This window comes from Carassius auratus, chromosome 39 (assembly GCF_003368295.1).
Source record: "Carassius auratus strain Wakin chromosome 39, ASM336829v1, whole genome shotgun sequence".
Lineage (NCBI taxonomy): Eukaryota > Metazoa > Chordata > Actinopteri > Cypriniformes > Cyprinidae > Carassius > Carassius auratus.
The window spans coordinates 4,969,901-4,995,493 of record NC_039281.1 but is presented as its reverse complement, the minus strand read 5'-3'; the positions used below and the strand labels follow the sequence as shown (position 1 = coordinate 4,995,493).

Below are 25,593 nucleotides of genomic sequence, written 5' to 3'. Positions count from 1 at the left end.
ATTTGACATCCTGAAGCAGATGATGGTAAAGTGTGCTTGAGCCGAAATAGATATTGGAACGGCATCAGCTATGAAAACAGACAGACATTATTAACTTCTCTCTTTCCCGCTCAGAGCTTCTATGAGTTTCAAGTTTGTTCGTTACAGGGGGTAGATGTCTTTGTGTCAGTCCGTGTATTTCCGAAAGAAGAGTGCATCTTTTGTTATAAAGGGCCAAGGAAGGATTGTGTCTCTGTGACATCAAATGAGGCCTCCGTCCTCCATTCAGGTGAGAGATAGGGGACAGAGCAACAGGAAAGAGAATATAACACGCTCTATTGAAAACCATTGTGTAAGGCACTCGGCGGGTTCTTATCCATCAGGAGAGATCAGTCAGACTAACGTTCATTCCCACACCAGGTCTAACAAAGGGCACCGCATGTACTGATTTGGGGAACTCAGGACTCATCACACGTCCATTCTCGCCAGTACTCCCAGTAATAGACACCCTCGCTTTGCTCCTCATAGCATCCGAAAAGGTCACCTGTAATTGACACGAACGGAGAAACAAACATCCACGCACACACACCAAACAGAGAGATGACGGAAAGTTAGAGCGTGTTTCACAAACTGGCTTCAAGCTTATTTTTAAAACGTTTAATTGAAAATGCACACGTAAATTTGATGTGGTGGAAAAACAGCAAAAATGAGGAGCGAAGTCACAAGCAAACGACATTTAGAAAATCATATCGCAAATATGAAATGAGGGAGATGGGTATGGAAGCTTGTTTCTGTCATAGAAAATAAAAAAAAGTAATTACAACTTTTTCTCACAATTGTGAGTTCATATCTCAATTTTGCAAGTTAAACTTAATACATTTACTTCTTTTCTTGTAATTTCAAGTTCTCACGGTTTGGACTTTACTTTCACTAGGTCTTAACATGTCTCAATCATGACTTTTTATATCTCAGTTTATATCTCGCAATTCATAATTCAGCCTTTTCATATTTCTTTCCCCTCACAATTATGAGCTATCATTTCAAGTTATAAACTCAGAATTTAGATTTTACATCTCAAAAAATTATTTCTCTGAATAATTATTTTACAGCTTGCATATATCTCAGAATTCTGACTTTTTCCTCAGTTGTAAGTTTACATCTCACAATTCTATTTTTTTATTTTGTTTTCTTGTAGTAGCTTGTAATCTATTCTCACAATTCAGACGTTTTGTCCTCTAGGTCTTAACATCTCGCAATTCTGATATTTTTCTTTCAATTCAGAGTTAAGAAAAGTCAGAATTCTGAAAAGAATAGTCACAATTACCTTTAAAATAAATAAATGAATAAATACATTCTGTAGCAAAATTAAGCTTCCATAGAGAAGGGCGATTCAACAACAGTCATACATGACAATGAGGTTGACATTACAAAATCACACGAGATGTACAAAAAAACTTTTCTCTCCAATATATTTGCAGTAGACTGAGAGGAAGTTTTTTTTTTTTTTTCACTAGGAAGACCAGTACATACGATCCCGTTTACGGTCCAAACCTCCTCATTCAATAAAACATTCAGGGAATGGGACAAATGGAAGCCAAAAGAAGCGTGCACGGGGACAAACTGGAATGACGGCCGCGTATCCTACCCCCTTAAATTTTTACACTTTCGATCCCATATACGTTGTACCCTTCCTTATAAGTGGCAAAATTCTGTGAATTCTGCGAGGAAGTGGGATTAATATTCTGTGCATTCTTTGCCACTTCATGCGCTTGGCCTCGGCTCGGGACTTGTAACAGAACTCGACCAAGGCCACCAGCATGGCCAGGCCCAGGCCGCCCACCAGGATGTAGAAGACTCCAGCCACATTGCTCAGGCTAAGAGCACTGGTCTTCTCCTGTAAATGCATAAGAGACACGGGTCAGCGGTCAGGAAAAGTACAGGATTTCAATAATAAGCATTCATACTTTATGCATAAATAACAGTATATTTAAGTGGCAATTTTTGTGGATAAAAATGCACAGCTCAGGACAATAATGCTAAAACAATAACTGTACTAAGTAAAATGCGCTGCTGGTTAATGTGCCCTTGAAGCGATGCAATGGGGCCATTTAACAATTCTGCCTGAATGGGATGGATTTACTAAAGCCTTTAACATTTGCTTGAAAGTTGTATACAAAACCAACATTGTGGCTTAAAATCACAGTTTTACATTCCTGCATGCTAATGGCTGTAGTAAATATTATTTCTTAGTTGAATTCACATTTATAGCAGGCATTAATATGCTATGCTTAGATGTGATATGAATTACGCTTTTGTAAGAAAGCCTACAGGACCATTTAAAGGGATGCTCAAGAGAGGCATCAGGATGGAAGGCACACGGGGAAGCAGATGACAGGCATTGTGGGTAGAAGTGTGGGTAGAAGGCAGAAGTTTAACACACAAAAACACACCTACAAAAAAGTCTTCAGGGGATAGTGGCTGTCATTTAGATATTCTTTTCTAAATATTAGTGTACTGTACTGTGCACAAAATGACCACACATAAAACACACAACACATAGATACAGAGCTTACTTTTGTGAAAGACTTTTTTGCACTGTGAAATAACTTGGGAATCTATCAACCTGTTGATTTTTATAATTGTATGCAATTGGGTTCATATTTTCGACTTAAATAAAAACGGTTAATTTCAGATAATTTTAAGGTTACCAGATTTTTTTTTAAATAAAAGTTTGCCCAATAATAGCAATAAATTGGGGTTCCCAAGCTTTCAAAATGTAAACAAAATCAAAACTATACTGATAAATGTACCTAAATTGATCAACCTCTAATCTGAGTATTACCTGTGATGGTTACGACCATGAAGTTGAGGCTATACACATTTTTTGTTGTATCATAAAAGTGCAAACATGGCCAAGCATGATGTAACAGGTTTCACAAACTGTACATATAAATATTTCAGTAAGCATGAAAACAAAGTACACCAACACAACACGACAATTAACAAAACACAACCGAACAGCTTGACACACAGTGAAACAAAGACATATAAGAATCTTGGACACCCTTGTAGATGGTCCTACAATTGACCTGAGAGAAACCATGTTCATTCTTGAACAATTTAAAGTTTTTTTTTTTTTTTTTTTCTGGATATGAATGTCTTAGAACTGCTATTCTAAACTTGGCACAGCTCAGGTCTGCAAGTATTAACAGGATCTGTGATTCTCTTATTGAGAAGCTGGAAGGAGACCACTTGTGTTACAGATATTACAAAAATTGCATATGAATGAAGTGGCATGCATTACTTTTTAATTATCAGTGGATGGTACCAGATATTAGTAGCTCTGCAGGCATTAGTCAAATTTTTTTACCAAGGCATCTCATGCTTGTCTATGCATTATCAGTCTTAAATATTTTTTATTTTATAATTCTTTTTTTAAGTCATTATTACTTAAATATGGGAAATTCCCACTAATCAAAAATGTGTTTGATCACATAGAACCTGCAGCGACTAACCTTACTTCCAGAGTCCTTGGATCCACATTCACCTTTATCGTACCACCATTTGTTTTTCAGCTTGTCTAAGGTGCCTTGCTCACTGAGTTTCAATACTGCAAGGTTTACTGGCGTTCTTCACGTGGGAAATAACATAAATAACATTATCAATGTTATTTTATGTTATTATTACAATCAACTTTCTCTTAGAGTTCACCTTTTCTCTCCTCTTTTCTTTATTGGCATAGCGATTATGACGTTGATGCGCCATTTGGCCTAAGCAAATGCAAGTTTTGCAGAGCCAAATGTGAATTAACGTATCGCCTGAAGTAAGCAGCAAGGGCAACATCGATGTGTGCATGCACACAATGACCAATCAGAGAGGTTAGGTGTTTTTGTTTATGTGTGTGTCCTCTAGCAATGGTTAGCAATGCTTAACCTGTCAGTGTTGTCGAAAATGTCCGCCTTTGGACTTTTGGTTCCTGTGTGTTTTGCTGCTTACTTGAGTGTTGCATTGAGTTACCCATCACTTTGCTCTCTGGGGCTGACCTTGGAATCACCTCCCCCGCTGCCGCACTCTCCCTTGTCGTACCACCATTTGTTTTTCAATTTGTCCAACAGGCCTTGTTCATTCAGTTTTAGTACTGCGAGGTTAACCGCATTTCTTTGAAACGATAAAACATAACTTGTAAGACAGGGTGAGCCAACTTAGCAATTGTCAATGGTCCTCTTTCAAACCTGAAGATTGCTTTCCTCTTTTTCAGCATTTTAACAAATAAGAAGAAATCATATCTCCTCCCTTTCAAAATATGAAGCTGTTAGAAAACATAAGACTAAGAGCATTTTTTAGGTGAGTTTAACTGAGGAAAATGGCTCAGGTGCCGTGAATAGAGAAGTTTAACGCAGTACTCACATCCTTAACTAATAGCAGTGGCCTGCAAGTAACTTTACTTGAAGAAGGAGATCAGAACAGCAATAAAACGTCATCATAAATAATTAAATTTTCTGCTAAGGCCCACCCACCCAGTTCCTAAATCTATCCAGATTGGTTTCTGTTCACAGGAGGAGAAGAAATTGAATCTCACTAAATGAAGACTGTCTCTAATAAGGCTGAGAAATGGCAAAATGAAATACATTTCAATCAAATATCAGCATATCTTCAATAAATTCATTAACATTGGTAAACCAAAGCAGTGCCACCTCTTGCATGAATATGTCTAAATTTGGTTTGATCAGCCAAATTGGAAGTTCAAAGCACATCTTGTTAATGTTCTTTAACGAAAATGTGTACTGCAGGGTTTGGTAAAAAAAAAAAAAAAAAAAATAGATTATAAAAACATTTCAGAAATCACATTATTAGAAATAAGAAAAGACAGCAATAATTCATGAATATAGAAAGATGAGAGACATGATAGGAGAGGATATTAGACAGAACCTTGAAACATTCAAAAGACAAAAAAAAACAAGACAAAACTTGAAAAAGACAAAATCTCAAAGCCATAATTCTATAGATTAGAATCTGTTAAATTTGAATTTAAATAATGAACAAATGTACTAATATAATGTTTATCTGTAAGATATAGATTAATGAGGTATCTAAATATATAATGTATATAAAATTAACAAGTAGGGATAAATGTAGATGTAAATAAGATATAATGGGGTTTTTTTTTAATGTGTAAAAGAATCGGCATTAATAAATATTTTCCTTCTCCTTTTTTATCTCTTTTTTTATCTACCAATTATTTATTTGGCTCTAATGTATCCACTACCACATCTATCTCTTCTATACAAACCAGGACACATGAGCACAGCTACATCAGGGTAGGTGGGATACTATAACAACATTGGACACATTGTTATACTATTCCACCCACCTTAATGAGGATCCTTTGGGGGTGGCGATGCCGTAGCCTTTGGAGTCCAGGTTTCCTCCGACCTTCATAGTGTCACAAGGTTTGCGCTGCTCGATGTACTCATTCATGGTGGACTCCAGGAGGTATGCATACTTCCCCTTGGACTTCCTCACCCGCATTACACCTTCTGCTGTCGTCTTCACAAATACAGAGGGCTCTGCACTTTTCATATACGTCCACATTTTGTCAAAAAGAGCGATTTTGGAACGCTGGAAATGAAAAAACGAAGCCTGGATTAATATAAACTCTTTGAAATCTCTAACAATGGTTTAAGCCATACAGGTATTTTCATTTTACTGTGACTAAAATCAGCAATGAAGCTTGGGATTTAGCATTTAGCTTAGCATCTTATTTCAGCCTCTAAAACATTTAACAAAAGTGTGTGTTATTTCATCAGGCCTGTTTAAAACTCACATTAATAATAGTAAAAACCAAATTGCAAATGCAAAATTTAAGAAAAAGTAGACATATGGATTAGGAATTACAGAGAGTTGAATGGCTCTTACTCTGAAAAACTCTTTTGTTGAACCAGAGTCTAAAGTTCCATAAGCAATCTCTGTTTGCTTTGCTAAGTCCTCTGCACTCTCAATTGGAGACACCATCCTCTCCACTGTTAGGAAGGCAGCCAAGTTAGCCGTGTAGGATGAAATTATGATCAGGGTGAAAAACCACCAGACTCCTCCAACTATGCGGCCAGAAAGAGACCTGATGAAAAATATGCAATGGGAATCATTAGACATGACAGCATGATCACAGTTAAAAAGGCTATAATAAAAGCAAATACATACAGTATAAATATGACATGCAGCGCCATTGTATTGCTGAAACTGTGACGTCAACAAGTTGGTGACTAAAGACTTTTAAATCGACAAGAAATCTGAACAGATGTTTCACTAATGATTTTAAAGTATTTGTGAAAATTGCTGCTAGGCATAATTTACTTCACATGCTTAGATGAGTCTATCATTCATAATGAATTACAAACATTTTAAATATGTAATGTTTCATCTTAAGTTTATTTTAGTGTAGTACATGTATTTATTTCAGCATAGATTTAACTAATACTTCATCTTAATTCAATAATATCTTTTGACCAAGAAAATCAAGGACCAAGTAATCTGAAGGAGAAGAGACTACAAAAATGCATTTGCTTTTGTAAAACCAGCATGTCTTGAAGAAACTGCATGTAAAATACAAAGAGGTTTGAAGATCATGAACAAACCTTGGTGAAATATCACAGCCTTGTCTCATGAAGGCTCCAAGAGAGAACCAAAGGCTATTGAAAATCCCAAACTCGTTGGTTGACTCATTGGTTTGTATCTGGCCATCCTCATATTCCTCTGTGTGCCACTCGTATGGACTGAAACGACTGACCAGGAAAAGCACCACGCTTACACCGATGTAGGCAAACACGATACACATCCAGATCTCATAGGCCAGAGGGTCCAGGAATGAGAAAACCCCAGGCTTGGATTTCTGAGGCTTCTTGATCATGATGGAGATGCCCAAACTCATGAATGGCTTTGAGAAGTCAATGACTTCTTCTCTGACTAAAGTGATAGTCAGTGGAGCCACTGCTATGTCAGCTTTCTAAAATCAAAGAGATTTCATGTTTATTGATCATAAGCAATGTTGATGCTAATAGTTAAGACTATTTTTTTAGATCATCAGAAACTACTTATCAATTACGCCCAACTTTCTTACCCCATAAACCAATTCTCCAACCATTCCATTCCAGATCTTCGTCTCTGCATCTCTGGCTCCATATTTGCCATCTCCAACTATTTTCAGCTGATATTTAAATCCACAGTGTTTTGCTATTTCGGCTGCCAAGTCCACACAGTACCCCTCATATCTTTCATTATCCACAAAAAGGTCAGCATTCTTCTTTAGCATTACATACGGCGCTTCCTGAAAAGACAACAGGGAACACATTGTCAAAAAATTGTGCTTGACTACAGAGCACATTTCAACGCTAAAGCATTTAGTATGGACGACCACAAATTAGACCTACTAGAATAGTGGTGACAATCACAGTCTTGTTTTCCAGCCCCATTGTATCATTTGGGAAGAGATCAGACTTTGTCACAACCATTTTATCAACTTCATTCCAATAGCCAATCTGAAAAAGAGAGGCATTTGTGAGTAACCTGTAACACTTATGACGTGAAATATTAAATTATGCTTTCTTTCTATACAGGAAAAAGCCTTACCTTAACTGGTCCATTGCTTTTCAGTTCCATGACATTGACGGTGTAATTTACCCTCTTTCCATACTGGTCAAACTGAATGTTACCAGTGAGACCGTCAACTCTCACCTGCATGAAAAGTAAATGAAAAGAAAGGAAAGTCACTTTTGAAGAATTGATTGTTTTCTTAAATATCTAAAGTGGCCTCCAAAAGTGACTGGTATTCAGAATCTTATTTAAACTAAGATTGTATTTTACAAACACTTTAACAACCCAATTTAAACAATACAGTTATATACATTTGTTTGTACTCATGGGGCAGGTTGGCACAATGACTTGTCACCTGTTTTAGAGCACGCTCAATCTCCACCCCTTGTGCCCATGGTACAGCAGGATTGGCCAGACAGTCCCCAGTGTTAGCTCTGCGGGATATGTCAATTCGCTGTTTGTGCAGGTAACGGAAGGCCTCAGTCATCACCTGAACTGCGTCATACGTCAGTGCTGAAGTGTACTGGATACAGAGAGAAGACAGCAAGGAATTAGTTAACAGGGTTGGAGAAGAGAATCAAAAAAATACTTGTACTGTAGGTGATATAGTATTTCTAGATGTAATGTGTGTTCCAAGATTATTGCCACCAGTTCATAAAAATTATATTAGATCATAATATATACATTAAATACACAAGCCTTGTTCAAATTTATTAGGTACTGTAAAACTATCTCTGGTAAGAATAACAGCAGTCACATTAATTTCATTACATTTGAATTTGTTTTCTACCTCAATGTAGGTCAATTCATACATTGTTATTTAAGAAGGTGTTCTCAATTCTAAATTACAAATTTTTTAGGATTCATTGGTAATGTAAGAATGAAACACTTGACTTCAGTCCCAGGAAATTAAGCACCTACTTAGTCTTCATAAATTGGCGAGAAGACAGATGAGACTACATTTTATCTGGAGTAGGAAATGACTAACAAGCTTGTCCTGCAAATGGCCTGAACTATACGGGCATTTAAATGAAGAGGTTTTATGTTACCTGAACATTTATTTTAATCATATTTAGTGAAGCTGTCTGTAAAAGGGACAGTCACACACACACAGATCTCACCCGTATCTTGCTGTCAGCTCCAGGATATTCTTTTTCCTCCAGGGCTTCCCAGCGCTGGTCAAATTTAGATACCAGGGGGTCATCGAAATCCACAATCTGAAAGCCTGACACATTGGCTCCACCGTATTGGATTTTTGAAAGATCTCCATCCACAAAACCCTGAAAAAAGAGAAGCGATTTTTTTACCTTTTTTTTTTTTTTTTTTTTTTTTTTGAGCGTTACATTTTCAAAAAGTCATGTTTTTCTTTGGTGATGTTACATTTCAGATAATTTACCAGGTTCGCTATGATGTAGTGATATCCTTTCACATGCCTGCCAATAGTTATGACCTGCAAAGAGAATAATGAAGCTCATCAAATCAATGGAATAAAAATAAATGAAATATATTTCAAATAATGACAAGAGAATGTGTTGTGCTCCGCAATGCCAGCCAGAGAAATGAACTGAAATAAAAGCAGCTTGAGAGGTTTGTGTGCTGCAGCAAAGTACTCTTGATTTATATGTGCAAGTGTGTGTAGATAAAGCTATATTATGGAGACCAGATCAGTTGCATTTATTCTGGTGGTTGGTTAAACACACTTCTGCAGGCCTTAAATAGAAATCAATAGCTCTTCCCTGAGGGTGCAGTGAGTGTGAATGTAAAACCCATCTCATGAGGACTTTTCTGCTCACTAATGGTGTCTGTTTGTGCCGGATAGTGATGATTCATAGTTATGGTGCTCTTAAAATGTACTTATTTGCTTTAATTATTATTTTTATAGGTATTATGTACACATGTGATTTATATAAAGACAAAAATTACTTTTGGATTGTCACTTTCTTTGGGGTCTATGAGTCTCTCATGCTCACCAAGGGTGCATTTATTTAATAAAAATGATTATATTATAAATAAAATACTATAAATATTGGTAAATGTTTTTACAATTTAAATAACTGCTGTCTATTTTAATATGTTTTAAAATGTAATTTATTATGTGATGAAATTCTGCATTTTCAGCGGCCTTTCTCCTTCAGAGATCGTTATTATATTCTGCTTTGCTGCTCAAGAAACACTTCTTATTATTATCAATGTTGAAAAAACATTTATTAGGAACATAAATCTTTTGTAACATTATATGTGTTTTACATTAACATTATATATATATATTGCTGGTTAATGAAAGTTAACCAATTTAAAGAAGTAAAAAAAAAAAAAAAAAAAAAAATCTTTCTGACCCCAACTATTAAATGCTAATGTATTTGTTTTGCTATGCTTTCCATGTTTGCATGCAATGTCTGCATTATTTCAGCACCCATACAAATGAAAATGACTTAAATACAAATGCATCTAGACCAGCACTTATTAGGAGCACATTTTTTGAGAGGAAATACTGCAAGCTAAGGTAACAATGTAATAATGACAATTACATCAGAATCATTCAGTGTTTGTGCATATTGATTTGTATACCTGTTCCATGATATCTTTAACTTTGTCCTGTTCACAGTCAAGGATGACTCTCCGCTCCTTCTTGTTTTCTAGGTCCTGGAAGAGTGAGCGATATGCTTCATCCTTTTTCTCATCCTTCATGTTGCCCACGTTGATGGCGGTCACCTGCCATTTCTTCTCTGCTGCTGTGTCCAGCACAACTTGGAGTGTAGTAAGTCCTGAGGAAGAGGAACAGATAAGCATTTTTGCAAGATGCAAGGAATCTATCAAAGCCACAAAGGTAAAAATAGGCTGCTTAAAAAGAGTTTTAATAAAGGTATATCTGCAAAGAAATATGCATAATTTCAGATGCATCGTTTCGGATTGTTTGAGCTAAGCAACTCATGAAATGTTATTCTTATGTAATTGTTTTAATTTCTTTGCATGATTCACACCATTCTGAAGCACTGGTTGCCAGTTACATCTTAAATAATACAACACGGATGATTTGATACAGATAATAAGGCTCTAAAATTGGCATTTTTATTTCTGTCAGTCACAGGGGAGGTAAACAGCTAAAACAATCGATTAAGCATGACGGCATAACAGCTACTTGCACTTGTTTATAAATAGTCAATGTGAGTGAGTGTTTGTATGCTGGATATGTGTATTTGATTTTTAAGAATATGAAACCATTTTTCTGTGTTTCAGCCAAGTACATTAATCGTAGGTAAAATCTCTGGGAGTGCGAGGCACAGTGGGCTCCTGAGTTTAACCTTTGTTAAATGTGCAGCTTAGAGACATGAGGATCAAGGCTTACAGCTATTCTCGGAGATAAGAGATTAAAAACTCGTCAGTGAGGGCTATTAATGCTAACAAATGAGCTGATAACATTGACTCCGACACACTCCAAAATCACTTCTGAATCTAGCAAATCCCGATGTGGGTCACTTAAAACCTAAGGAGCAAACGAGATAATAGCACTTCTGCTCATCATTCTTCCAGGACACTCCAAAATCACTTCTGAATCTAGGAAAGCCTGATGGGTGACATAGAAGCTGAAGATTTATCCATTTAAATGCAGGCAAATCCAGACCCATAAGGAATTTATTTAATTTGCCATCAATTTCATTAGAATTTGAAAAAGGATTTAACATTGTAACTCTTATTTGGGCAAAATGAAAACAACAACAACAACAAACAAAATAACAACAACAACAGCATCGTTCTAATATTCTGATTTGCTGCTTAGTGTTTAAAACTGCTTAAATTGGTTGTACAAACTGTGGTCCCCCCCAAGAAACTTCGGCATTTATTTAAAACATTTCTTAGTTGCATTGTACCTTTACTGTCTATTTTTAGCAATAATGTGCATAGTTGCTTATTAAGAAAGTAAATAAATAAAAATCTTACGGAGTGCAAACTTTTAAACAGTAGTGTATTTGTAGCATGTATTATATTATTTTACATCAGTGTTCCCTAGTCTTGTTACATAAGCATGAATTAAACCTTGTGAATAGTGCTTGTGGTTCAATATCTGTCTATTGGTTTCCCAGTATGGGGTCTCCCTCATTGACCTGTGATGTCAGCTGTATTACATAATCTCATTGTCTCTCTATAAGCACTACACAGCTGGATCTTCGTAGATCGTCAGAGGTGTTAGGCTGATTTAATTAGCCAGCCCAATTATGCAGAGGTTATGGATGAGTCTCACATTGAGGGAGAATTAGTCTTTGTGCACAGTCAATTTCTTTATTGATTATATAAGACACTTAAAAACAAAGCAAACCAATAACAGAATATAAAGTCAAAGGAGCAGTGACTGTCTTTAATATCCTTCAAACTCAAACAAAAAAAGAAATGCACAGTCCAGGCAAAGTTTACATTTAATGACCTGCTGAAACAGGCATTCTGGTGCTCTAGCATGTTTTCCAGTTGTAAGCAATTTTTCTGTTGTTATTTTGTTTGTCATGCACCTGTCCCTGATGACAACACACCACCTAACAAACACGAGAGAGCATTTGTGAGGCTGTATGTGTGTGTCACTGTTGCTCTGGGTCCCTTGTCTCATGCACTCCAGGACCACGGACAGCAACATGTCAGATCCACATGGGCAGCAGGCAGGGTGAAGAAATGACGCTCAGCTACAGTCACTTCGCTGCTCATCAGCATCCAGTGCAAAAGCAATGCTGTCATTTCCGTCAGGTGAGTGATGAAGAAAGTATCTAAAGAGATCAACTGTCATGCAGAAAGCAACCAAGAATCCATCATGTCTCCGCATCCACAGCACTGAGCGAAACTCTAAGCTGGAACCTTCACATAATTTACATAAGCACAACAACTACCACCCTGGCCACCAGTAACTTCACTTCCACACACTCTGTGGTTTAAAAATAAAAGCCTCTCTCGGACTATAAATTATGCATTTGTTTCCTGCTAAAGTGCTAAATATCAAGGTTGAATAAACTCTTTATTAACCCATAAGCCATTTCTTTACTAAAACATGCACAAGATAGTTAATGCTGCAACAAGTGTGTATGCATTTATCTGTGAAAGTTTTCCAGGCCAAAAAAAAACAAAACAATGCAGTGGTGTGTGTTGGATTTGTTTGTTAGTTTGATAGTTTTTTTTTTTTTTTTAATAAGAAATAATTTCATTACTTTTATTCAGCAAGGAATCATTAAATCGATCAAAAGTGACAGTAAATACATTTATTAAGATTTCTATTTCAAATTAATGATGTTATTTCTTAGAATAAAAAAATAAATAATCTGAAAATCCACAAAAATATTAAGCCGCACAGTTGTGTTCAACATTAATAATAAGAAGAAATGAACACCAAACCAGCATATCTGAATATTTTCTGAAGGATCATGTGACACCGAAGACTGGAAATAAATTACATTTTCAAAAAAAAAAAAAATTACAGTAGTTATTTTAAATTGTAACAATATTTCACAATATTACTCTTATTGTTGTGTTTTTAATCAAATAAATACAGCTTTGGTTAGCATAATAAACATATTTCAAAAACAACAACAAAAATCTTATAGACTACATTTTTGAGTGGTACTGTATATTGTGCATTTAAGCTAATGACACTGTTGTCTGCATTGCATAAAAGCGCTATAGAAATAAAAGTGATTTGAATTGACTTTAAACTCTGGAAAATTATGTTCAATGTTATCTTCTTCATCCTGTATTTCACATGCCACAGCATGTAAACCATCTGAAAATATATATTATGTATCCTATAAGATGCAGCACACATCCTATTATGTAAACTCAATCTTCTGCATTATTTGCAAAAATGGAGGACTGGAGGAATATTTTATTTCCGATTCTAACCAGTAGAACGCATCATGACCACAGGCGCTGTGCTGTGCACACAGTAACACTGACACATTAATAACACACTGAGCACAGTGGTTGCCATGGGAATGCAGCATCAATCGACCTAATTAGTATGATAAGTGATGTAAACGTGTGAGTCAAGGTGCATATTTCATCCCACATATACCACCACATGAGTCTGAAATAAATAATGCAGATTCAGCCCGCAACAAATGCAAACAGTCACAAAAGCATACATGCAAATGATAAAGTTCATACAAAATTATTATTATTATTATTTTATTTATTTTATTTTATTTATTTTTTTTGGGGGGGGGGGGGGGGGTTATATATGCATTGTTAATATTCATAAATGATAAATGACAAATTGTGTGCATACCGATCTTCACACTAGGAAAGTTAAAAGTAGCAACCTCATAGTTGATAAAACATCACCATTACAAACATGTATGACCTTAGAGACTCACGTCAGCTATTCTTATTTGTGCCACACAGCTCTCAACCTCCACAACCATCAAAGAAAGAGAGAATTGGAGGGTGAATTAGAGGGAAATGAGTGAGACAGAAAGGGAGAATTAAAAAAATGGCGAGTGAGAGAGACAGACGAGCTTAAGACAAATAGAAAGCTGAGAAACAAAGGCCAACAAACAACAAAATGAACCTTAAATTATGAGGTCTCCCTTCAGCTCAAGGTGCAAAATAAACCTGTGTTTTATTTTAGATATGCCTTTTTTTAAAGGCTAATATCCATAAAAATGAATATTCTAAAAACAACAGCCCTAATCCTGTCTGCAACATCAAATATTGTCAATTGCTTTTATATAGCATCATATTACTGTGTGAGTTACAATACTCTGCAGGCCCTGTGCCTTTTAATGACGCCCCATGCTGAATAAGCCCCATGTACCGCCTTTAAATACACAGAAGTGACTAGGCACTTTACTCATATTTATTTTAAAATGCTAAAGAAAGGCCTTCATTCAAAAGTGATCATTTGGGCTAAACAATAAACCAGCTGATGTGCCTGAAAGCCACCCCACTGGCAAAACCCAAATTGAATCCTATTTAAAAGTAAATCTGTCATTTCTCTACAACCCACACACTGTCGTGACGTGACGTACATATGGTGTTGAATAATGCAGTCCAGTGCCTTACCTCGGTCACTGTCGTACAGGTAGGCAAACTTGTCCCATTTGTAGTACTCAATGAGACTCAGGAGAGGTCCTTTGATGTCTGGTCGCATCTGAATGATAAACTGCTGATTTCCATCCAAGGGAAAGCTTGGTGTGATGAAAGAGACGTGAAGAGTCCCGCAGAACGACGTTATTGTGTTCACAGACTTTTTGTCATAAAATCCAAAAATAGCATAAACTCCTCTTGAGAACTGAGAACAGACTGAAAAAAAGAGAACCGATTAGAATCTGATAGAAAAGTAACACATTATGAGAGTCTTGCTTAAACTGTAAAATCTAATTTGTAAAAAAATCTTCCCTTTTTCTTCAAGATTTCTGAAAAATGTCATTACAAAGTGAAGCTTAACGGCTTATTAAGTGTTTTCAAGCTTCTCCAAGGCATTTGACAGATCATAAAGCAAAAGTGTGCAGCTGCTCTTAGACCTGTCCTTAATGAGTATGTTGCCCAGCACTAGTAGTCAAATAAACTAGGTCTAGCAAAATAGTTTAAACAATTTATAAACATTAAACATCCCGATCTCTAACCAGTTTCAACATTTGCATTGATTTAGCACTCAGACTGGCAAGAAGAGGTCAAGTCATTTGATGGGTCAGGGCAGGTCATCAGGTAAATAGTTGATGAATCAACAAATTCTGGCATTTTGCATTAGGTTGCTATCTTAGCCAATGCCCCAAGCATAGTAAACTTTTATAAATATTCAATGCCAATGTCATCCACAAGACATGCTTTTAATATACCCATATACCACATGAACTCCATGAATACATTTTTTAAATTACCAGCTGTATTACAACAACATAAGTGAGAAAGGATGCCAAGTACAGATAAAAATGCACCTTTCTTTAGGCTGTTACTGTATACAAATAAGGGGACCGTTTCTTTTTAACGCTGTCAGTTATTGCTTGCAGTTGACTGCAATACATTCTGAGTGATTCTTCGATTAGGAGAACTGTTCTGTTCCCTAGTATGAATTTAAAGAAAAAATTAAAATATTCTAGATTTAAAGGGCAGATTATTATAGTCTCAAAATAATCTTTATTACTCTTTCCTCTTTAACAAATGTATATAAAAAAAAAAAAAACAGAGACGCCCAATCTTGCACTTTTTTACTGTTTTTACAGTATATATATATATATATATATATATATATATATATATATATATATATATATATATATATATATATATATATATCAATTCCTAGCAGGGAATTGAAGAAGATAGCAGAAATCGGTATAATTCATTGAAATATTTACATCACTGTTGTAAAATACGTTGTTTAGGCATCGTTGCCAAAGAGATATGAGATGAATTTTCATTTAAAAAAACAACTAAAACACATTAAAAAAAAAGTGTAATTTTTTGGTGTCAATGGTGCCTCTATAATTAAAGAATCCCCTATTCAACCCATATCTCAGTATGTGTGATATGGAATGAACACAAACTTGAGACTTAAATGTTTGTATGGGCCAGTCAGTCAAGTGTGAAAGAACAGTAGATGTATGTCTTATTAAAGTCTTTTAATAAGAGCAAGGCCGCCACCACAGAGAGCGAATGAGACTCAAGAAGCCATTAATGACTCTGTCACATATGACTGCTTTTCAGTGGCATAGAGTCATTAGTATACAGAAACAACCCTAATAAGTGGAGTGTGTGGATAAATTACTTCATGCTGTTAATAGCTTCTGAGCTCTGCTTATTTATTTTATTTCTTGTCTTTATTACTTTTGCATTTAATCAAAGAAAGACAATAAAGACTGATCTCTCTCTCAGACAGACAGACAGATAGATAGATAGATAGATAGAGAGAGAGAGAGAGAGAGAGAGAGAGAGAGAGAGATGGATAGATAAAGCTCTGTAGGGGCACACTGGGTCTGATCATAGTGCTGATATCAAATGTGTCCTGGTGTAATGAAAGCAAGGTAACCTTCAGAGAGACACAGCGAGATGAAAAAGCGAGAGAGCAGAACGCCTGTAGTGGTATATTTAGCTGTCCTCATTAATTGGCCTTATTTTCGTGCATCTGACACATTCTGTTCTATAGGGCTTCCATTTCCTGGACCTGCTATCAAAATGTGTATCTTCATGGAGTTGTAAGCTGCCTAAGTACAATTTAGTATACATTATATTATTGAATCCACTATTTACACACCATTTTCACTCACCTTTGATTAAATAATTATATTAAGTAAAGTGAAAATAAGCACATTGCTTGCAAAAAATATTTCATTGGGTTTGTGCAAACAGAATTGTGGTTCCCTTTCCACGGTCGGCAGTACATTAGTCACTTTTTTTACAATATGATGTGCTAAGGATGTGACTGCTGAAATGGCTGGTTTTGGTCTGGTTTAATAGGCTCTGGCTGTTATGGTCAGGTGTGTGTGTGTGTGTGTGTGTGTGTGTATTTAAGTCCATATGGGTCTCTGTGTATAAAAGCAAGTTTATGTGAGCAGACATGTCGGAGCGGACACATTCCTGTCTTTGGTTTAAGAGGAGCATTGTGGGGTGGATGTGGTTCTCACAGTCTCTTCCTGCAGCTGCTCCAAGGAAACACAGAGAGCCTCAGTCCCCTGCAACCCTCTTGTTTACAGAGACCGGATAGAAGCATGCTAAAAAGATAGGGGGAGGTAAACCAGACAAAAGCCTGACCTTCGAGACCTGACCTAAAAACCTGATTTTAAACATATGGGGCAAAAGTTCAAATGAAACACATTTCAACACATAATCATGCCATCTGGATGTTACATTTCCGACAAGTGCTTGTGGTGTTCAGCCAATCACAATGCACTGGGTCAGTTGGCCAATCAGAGCAGACTGCCCTTGTCATAAGGAGGGACTTTGTAGAAAAATGACCCATTTGAGAGAGGCGAGGCATAGAGGACCTACAATATTGTACAGTATTTGAAAAATAATGTGTTTTTTTATATATATATTAAAGCATGTCAACATATTTCAATTTTAATTTATATTTTACTTCAGTTACAGTTTTAGTCATTTTAATACTTCAGGTTAAAATTATTTAATTTCAGTTAGTTGCCAAGAAAACATTTCTAATTTGTGTTACATTTTTTAAATTATCTAAAATTCATGTTTATTTTATTTCCACTTTATTTAAATTAACATAATCAATTTGTAATAGTTTTATTTTAGCAGATCTGAGTGCACAATCAGAGAATTCTGGCACAAATAAAAGCCCGAATGCAGAACAGGTGCGTGCGACAAAAAAAGGCAATGAGAAAATTCTGCAAACGGCTGGATGAAGAGAATGCTGTGCACTGATGCTTCTCAGCATCTAATAAGGTTCTGTAAGTAGCTCAGAGTCGGAGTCCAGTATAATAAACACATGAGACTTGATGTTTGCTCATTATTGATGTGCTGTTACCATAGCAACAGCAAGCGGGAGGGAAAGCTGAATGTTTCAAAGGCTGTGACACAAACTTGAAGAATAGAGGCAATAGACTGATAAAACCTGAGCTGGTTAAAATCATAATTTTGTTTTAACACACCTTACAATATAATAGTGGGAAAATAACTTTAATGCAAAGATTTAACTACTTTTTTTCAATTACAAGTGTATTATAAAAAAGCAGTTAAATTTATTAGCAATAATTAGTAGAATAAATATTTCCTCCAATAAGTAATAAAGGTTATTAGCCTAATTGGAGGTCGTTTGCAGTTGCCAAGCAACTTGGCTATTTAATATAGAAGATGTGTGGTTATAGTCAAGAAGCTTTGAACACAGCACATCCAATCAGAATTTAGAATCAAAACACTGTTGTTGTTTATAAATATAATAGTGCTTTTATGCTAGTTTTAAATATGTCATACTGTCATCAGTTACAACATGAGCTTAAAATAATGTAATTGTGTAGACTAAAAAACCGAAAGCACTTTGGGTGGAGGTTTTTATAATGCAGTTAGCATGAATACCAGAAAAGCTTTGAGACTTCTAAATACTGTTCTGAATTCACTTCTGAGAATTCCCGTTCAAACATGCACACTGTTACCACAAACTGAGAGAAACCACTATGATTAGTCATACTTATTTCAGTCATGGACACTTTATATGGATTACAGCAGGGCGACAGTGATAGATGCAATTTCCATTATGTAAATGCAACCCTTTAAAGGAACCCAGCATCTCCATGGTGACCGTCGAATAGAGTGTGTATCTTCCCTGTGTGTATGCATGTGTGTGTGTGTGTGTGTGTGTGTGTGTTGAAGTTGATTTCACACTCTAGCAGGACGAATCATATTCCACCCACACATGCACACACACACACACACACACACAAACACACATGTTCTAAAGGAGTTCTTTAGTGGCGAGTGTACATGCTTAGGAACAGATATATAAACCACAGGGTGTTAGAAAAGTCTTCCTATAAGGGGAAAGCTCATCACTATGGAAACCAGTGCACAGTCTGGAGCGCTGGCTGTGAGCGATACTTGATGGAAGTCCCTTCGTTTCCTGTGAAAAAGCCCCAGCAATGTCCATAAAATCTGTGAAAAATATGTTTTCAGAGGTGTATAAAGACCTTTCTTAATGAACTCTTATGTTTTATTACCTTAGATTGAGCAATTATATACACCACGGGTCTCCTTACATGGAAGTTGCCACCATGTTTCTACAGTAGCCCTAAATGGACAAACTGCTCTACAGAGTGCGTTTCGTCACTTTGTTGTTCTTGCGAATAAAACACTGACATAATGATGAAAAAGTACATTAACATTCGCAATAACGTAAATTTATTGAATAAGTAAATATAATTCCTTGATTTACCTTAGTAAAGAGATCTCATAAAAAATTTGACTATGTTTTACTCAACCCCGTAGCATCCTAGTTTTACATGACTTTCTTCTTTCAGACGAATCCAGTCGGCGTTATATAAAAAATTGTCGTTGATCTTTCAAGCTGTTTAATGGCACTCAGTGGGTGTTGCAGTGCATCGGCCATAAAGAAGTTAAATAAAAAGCGCCCATCCTTAGTAAAAAAGTGTCTCACACAGCTCTGGGGGGTGAACAAAGGCCTCCTATAGTGAATCAGTGCATTTTTGTAAGAAAAATAACCATATTTAAATGTAATAATCTGATGCGCTGCAACGCCTGCTAAGTGACATTAAAATTTTTCATGAAAATTTTTAATATAACTCTGACTGGATTCGTCTGAAAGAACAAAGTGATATACACTGATAGATGACTCGGGGGTGAGTAAATTATGGGCTAATTTTCATTTTTGGGTGAACTAACCCTTTCAGTATAGTTTTTCTGTGGGTTATATGGTTACATCAGAAGGTGGTGACAAGTGAATTTATGAGTTAAATCGAATGCATAATTTATTCAGTCAGTTTGTGCAAAAACACTGATTTATTCTGGAACAAACAAGTGACGGCCTTACGTGAGTCACTGAATCATTTATACAAATGCTTTGTTCAATTTTTAAACCTCTATTAAATAGCATGTTATTTTATTAAGTAGCCTAATGTTCAGGTTTTGTAAATCACTGAAATAGCATTCATTGAGTTTAAACCATCTCTGGAGCTCAGACTAAAAAAAAGAGGCCATATTGAGATGTTAACCAGTACTGACTCCCACTCATTTGTCATGATGAGATGATGTACTGAACTTACACAGATATATGACAAAGCTATGCTGCCTCACATGGCTCAGCCTTAAAAGCTCTTATTGGATGGCACACTATTACTGCTTCCCTCTGTATGAGAAGGCAAGAGAAAGTGGAAATCGAACTGTCAGATAATTTATGCAGGCATTTCTGTTATGTAGCTGCAGCCAGGGGAAAAAAAAAGTGCTTTTAATAGATGGGGGTCAACCCTGAGCTGGGAGGGGATGAAAGTGTGAGCTGCTTTATACTGCACCTCACTGAAGACGCCTTGCAAACACAGCCACTTTCAACTGCCACAGGGAATTTTTCATCTTTCTTTCTTGTTTCCTTTGTTTCAAATTTGATTTTCTGCAATTTCATGCATTGTCCAACTTGCTGATTTTTTGCAAGTTTTTGGACACTAAATAAAAGTTTCTTCAGTAGAAACTGTAACATAATACATATGCTTTAAGATGAATTATAACTGATCAGTTGACCTTTGTTTATGTAAGCAATGTAAGTAATTCAAATCAAACTTTTTTTTATTTTTTATTTGTATTATTATTTTTTTACTGGAAAAATGTTAACCTCTCACCACCTCATTTGTTTCTCCACTAGATGTAATGTATGCAAAATACCATCCCGATAATTTGTCATTTAGTGTATACTCAAAGAATGTATCTTTTTATCAACAGGTTCTTCAAGATCTGATTGCTAATATTAGCAAAGGTTTTGTTTACTGATAAAGTTGTCACCTAATTATTAAAGTGACATGACATGTGGCCAGGTATGGTGACCCATACTCGGAATAAGTGCTCTGCATTTATCCCATTCAAAGTGCACACAAACAGCAGTGAACACACACCCGGAGCAGTGGGCAGCCATTTTTGCTGCAGCACCCGGGGACTTGCTCAAGCACACCTCAGTTGTGGTACTGAAGGTGGGAGAAAACGCTGTACATTCACAATTCACTTTGTACATTTACATTTCCAGTTTTCCAATAAACATACACTGCAAATGAAGTAATAGATCATAAGTGCTACGGTATCAAGGAATGAGTTTTAAAAAATGCTTCTTTAATGAATAAGAAACTAAAACATTTATGACCATCATAGTACAGAATGTTCTCATGTGGTTCTCATAAGAAAAAAAAAAAATGTTAACTGAATCTTTTAAAGATAATTTCTTCAACAAGAAACCTTTTTGAAATATTACTTAGCAACAGCCCACTGAATACTAAACGAAATCCTTGAATAAAAGTGATCCACTTAATAAAGGCTTCATTTATTCATGATCATCTTATAAAGTTCTGTGCTGATTAAATCTTACGTAGTGATGGTAAAAAAAAAAAGAATGATAAAAAAGAAAGAAAAAAAACTAAAAGAGGTTTCTCATGCGTTTAACATTTCTGACCATTTCTAGCTCAACAGGCTACCCACATTAACAACAGCAAATATGTTTATGCATGTGTTATCAACTGTATTTTACCCAGCCTCATGATGCTCACAGACCACAAAAAAAAAAAAAAAAAAAAAAAAAAAAAAAAATCCTTCAAAATAAAATGCTGGATGTTTAATAGCATACATTTTGACAGCATTAATAACTACTGAAAGTCTCCTGAATGTGTTATGCAAGTAGTTTATTCATATATATTGGTGCTCTTGTAGCCTCTCTTTATACAATATATATATATATATATATATATATATATATATATATATATATATATATATATATATATATATATATATATATATATATATATATATATATTCATGGAAGAACTCTTAGTAAAAAATTTACATTAAAAATTTGGGACACAACAAAATAAATAACCACTTGTGTATCTCATAAAAACTTATTATAATAATAATGCAATTATAACACTACTGTATGTGAAGCACTCAATATGGGGCAAATTTGCACATCTCTCATTACATTCTGTTCTATCCTACTCATGCAAAACAATTACTTGAAGCCCTACAAGTGTTTCGAAAAAAGCTGATGGGTGTTTTAGCAAAAAATGACATAATTTAAAGGTGTACTATCCCAGGTGGTCTTTAGCTGTACACAAACCAGTATGTGTGAGAGGCTAAAAAATTCAAATGAAAAATTAAATTTAAAGCTGCACAAAATACTGAAAAGTCAAAGGTGATAGGTAATAACTTGGTCAAAATCTTGGTGAAATTCAACAACATAAATAATGTTCTATTTATTATTGTTATTATTATTATTATTATTATAAAAAAATATATAATAATAATATATAATAAATAAAATATATATATTCTTGATAATGTCAAAAATCTATGGTTCCTGTTCCAAAAAAAAAATGATAGTATTTAAAGCATTTTCTTTACCGAAAACGGGGGAAATGACCCAAAGAAAATGGAATGGTTTAGCAGCTTCCGATGATGACAACTCGTTTTCATCACCGTTACTGTGGAAACCAACTTCACATCCCACTATACGTGAATTACAACCAATAGCCACTCTAAAACTTCAGCATTCAAACCATTCATTCCAAATAACAAAATCTGCTTTTGTTAAACATGCATAAAAACGAACCTCAGTATAAACTAATCTACGCAATCACGTGTATTTATTAAATAAATAAATAAATAAATATGGCATAACTTACAGCAGTTAGTTACAGCAAAACTGTTAGCTACTTCCAGATTGTCGATGTGAGGCGTCAGTCTAAATTCAGCCGTTCCGAACTGAACCATTCCGATCCGAAATGCGCTGTACTCCTGATCAGCTCCCCTTGGAAACAAGCCCCCTGTACAAAAACACAAAATATATGTTAAAATTAAGCAGTTCACATTATTTAAAACGTTAATTTAACAAAAATGACGCCCACACTAAACATACCTATTTGAACACTTGGAGACCCTCCAGTTGTCAACCCGCATAAAAGGCAAATGAGACAAAAAGCTAAATTCTTAAACTGTTGCATCTCCACGACAGTGTGTTCACCCACTGTATGAAGGAAATATCTGTCGGTAATACAGTGGAATCAAATCCGTAACATGTTGAGGCGTTGCTGGAGAAAGAGCACAGCTGCTGTCTGCAGGTGGTTCCTCTATCGCAGACTCCTGCCTCAGTCCCGCTTCTAGAGAAATAATGCAGATCTCTCTCTCTCTCTCTCTCTCTCTCTCTCTCTCTCTCTCTCTCTCTCTCTCTCTCTCTCTCTCTCTCTCTCCTCCCTCTAGTCGCGCGCCTTCCTATGAGTTGATACCTTCACTAACATACAGGAGCACTGCACAAATAAACGCTACGAATAACAACGAGACACGCAGGCTACTATAAGGGCACGGAGGTGATTAAAATTGGAAATCATTTCAAGGAACTACTTCAGGTTTCTATTTCTTGACTTTTTTCCAAACCTACCACACCAATCAGGCTGACCACACAGTCATGAGAGGCTAAAGGGATCTTGTCTGTTTTCTTATCTAGTCACCTGACAACAACATGACTACCCGCATGTTGGTAACACCACTCTGACTTTTATTTGGCTGACAAAAAATTTCAGATATCAGTAACATTAACCTTCATTGCATTTAAAACAAATAATATAATAAAGGTTTTAAGCTAAAAAAAAAAATATATATATATATATATATATATATATATATATATATATATATATATATATATATATATATATAAAGCATATCTTCATGGTATTGCACGATAAGTTCAAAATAAAATTAGATTTTTTTGCAGGATCCATTGAATCTGTCGGAACTTGAGTCATTAACACCATCCACCTCACTCGCTACAGTCATTAGTTGGCTTCCTAAATTTTGTCCACATTTGAGAGGTTGCCTTGGTTTCAGGACCATGGACAGGTCCCCCTCACCTCCACAATGCAAATGACATGAAAACTGAGCTGTACATGTAGCCTTGTTTTTTTAATTAATTTATTTATTTTTAATTTCTCTGGATTTTCACATCTATGATTAAACAAAAGCATTTAAAATTTCATGAATATTTTGCATTACATAGCTTTGAACAACTTGATAACATTTTTTAACTGTGCGTGCACTCATTTGTGTGTGTGTGTGTGTGTGGATAGATAGATAGATAGATAGATAGATAGATAGATAGATAGATAGATAGATAGATAGATAGATAGATAGATAGATAGATAGATAGATAGATGTGTGTATGCCATTACACCTGTCTTTAGTTTGTACCCCCATACCACAACACTGTAAGCAATTCTTCTAGAAGTGTACATCACAGGCCATATTCTCTAAACCCCAAAGCACAGTCTCTGAAGAAAGACCTTACTGCTTTCATTGCTGAATATATAATGGCAATGAATGTACTAATACTGCTCACAGGTATATCATTGAATTTTGGAAATGTTCTGTCTCCTCCCCTCCCTTTAGCACAGACCATAAACAACACATTAATCATCATCTCTTACATCTCCTCAACCGCCATGTCCCAGTTTCATTCCCCTCAGCCCATGCTCCATACTGCATGAGCTGCTATAACAAGATCCAAGGCTGGAAGGTCTTGCAGAGTTAAATTGCAAATTTAAAAATTGGGCTCACTGAAGTGATAAATGAAAAATGTAATATTTCATAATGAAAAAATTACAATGTGTTTTTCTAAAGAGAGGTGAAGATAACCATAACCCACTTTTAATCATTCAGGCTCAGGTAACAAGTCTCACTTCACAAGCATATTTTAACTGTGATTAGTATGGATATTATACCCTTTATATGCAATTTTTGTAAATATAAATTAAAAATTACACAGGTATGCTCTAAACACAATTTTCTGAAAACTGTGTGGCTGAATAGATCTTTGCAGTCAATACACACAATATACGGATGCTTTTTATCAAGCCAAATACATTATGTATTCCCTGTATATGTTTGTAGAATTAAGAAGATTAGACCAAATAGATGCATAACTAAGATGCTAAAATTAGTAGTAACTATAATCTATCATTAGCAATGATCACTTCAAGCTTTAGTATATGTTGTGCATGGCACACATACATGCTCTCTCTCTCTCTCTCTCTCACTCTCTCTCTCTCTCTCTGTCTTTTGGCACTCTTCAATGTCCTTATTCAAGCTTATGGCTGTTTATCAAGTGGGTCGTCCTCACATTAACATGTTACTGCTCCATCCTCTCTTCTCCTCCTAGATAAGCCCTTGCGAATATGCACATATATAAGCAGAAAGGGCATGCTGTGGGCAAGGAGACTGGCTGCAGGACTAATGGCCATTCCGCATGGCGCGGACCTAAGAGTAACGCACTGAGACAAGTTCCCATGATATACATGTAGTATGTTTTAGCCTATATACATATGATATAGACTAAAGCTA

General features: G+C 35.6%; 1 protein-coding gene across 1 annotated transcript; it reads right to left on the bottom strand.

Moving 5' to 3' along the window:
- Nucleotides 1-1,636: 1,636 nt before the first annotated feature.
- LOC113058018 (glutamate receptor 2-like) lies at nt 1,637-15,927 on the bottom strand. Its single transcript, XM_026225688.1, has 14 exons — nt 15,915-15,927; nt 14,602-14,841; nt 10,135-10,331; nt 8,963-9,016; nt 8,688-8,846; nt 7,922-8,089; nt 7,603-7,707; nt 7,404-7,511; nt 7,094-7,300; nt 6,612-6,979; nt 5,896-6,094; nt 5,351-5,598; nt 3,495-3,609; nt 1,637-1,873 (listed from the first exon to the last, which is right to left on the bottom strand). The coding sequence occupies exons 1-14, from the start codon at nt 15,925-15,927 to the stop codon at nt 1,637-1,639; spliced, it is 2,418 nt and encodes an 805-aa protein (XP_026081473.1).
- Between the last annotated feature and the right edge of the window lie 9,666 nt (nt 15,928-25,593).

Coding starts and splice junctions, on each gene's coding strand:
- LOC113058018 (XM_026225688.1), bottom strand. Junction 10,332..14,601: donor CCTGTACGACAGTGACCGAG/GTAAGGCACTGG, acceptor CCTCTTCCTCAG/GACTTACTACACTCCAAGTT. Junction 8,847..8,962: donor ACTACATCATAGCGAACCTG/GTAAATTATCTG, acceptor CTCTTTTTTCAG/GGTTTTGTGGATGGAGATCT.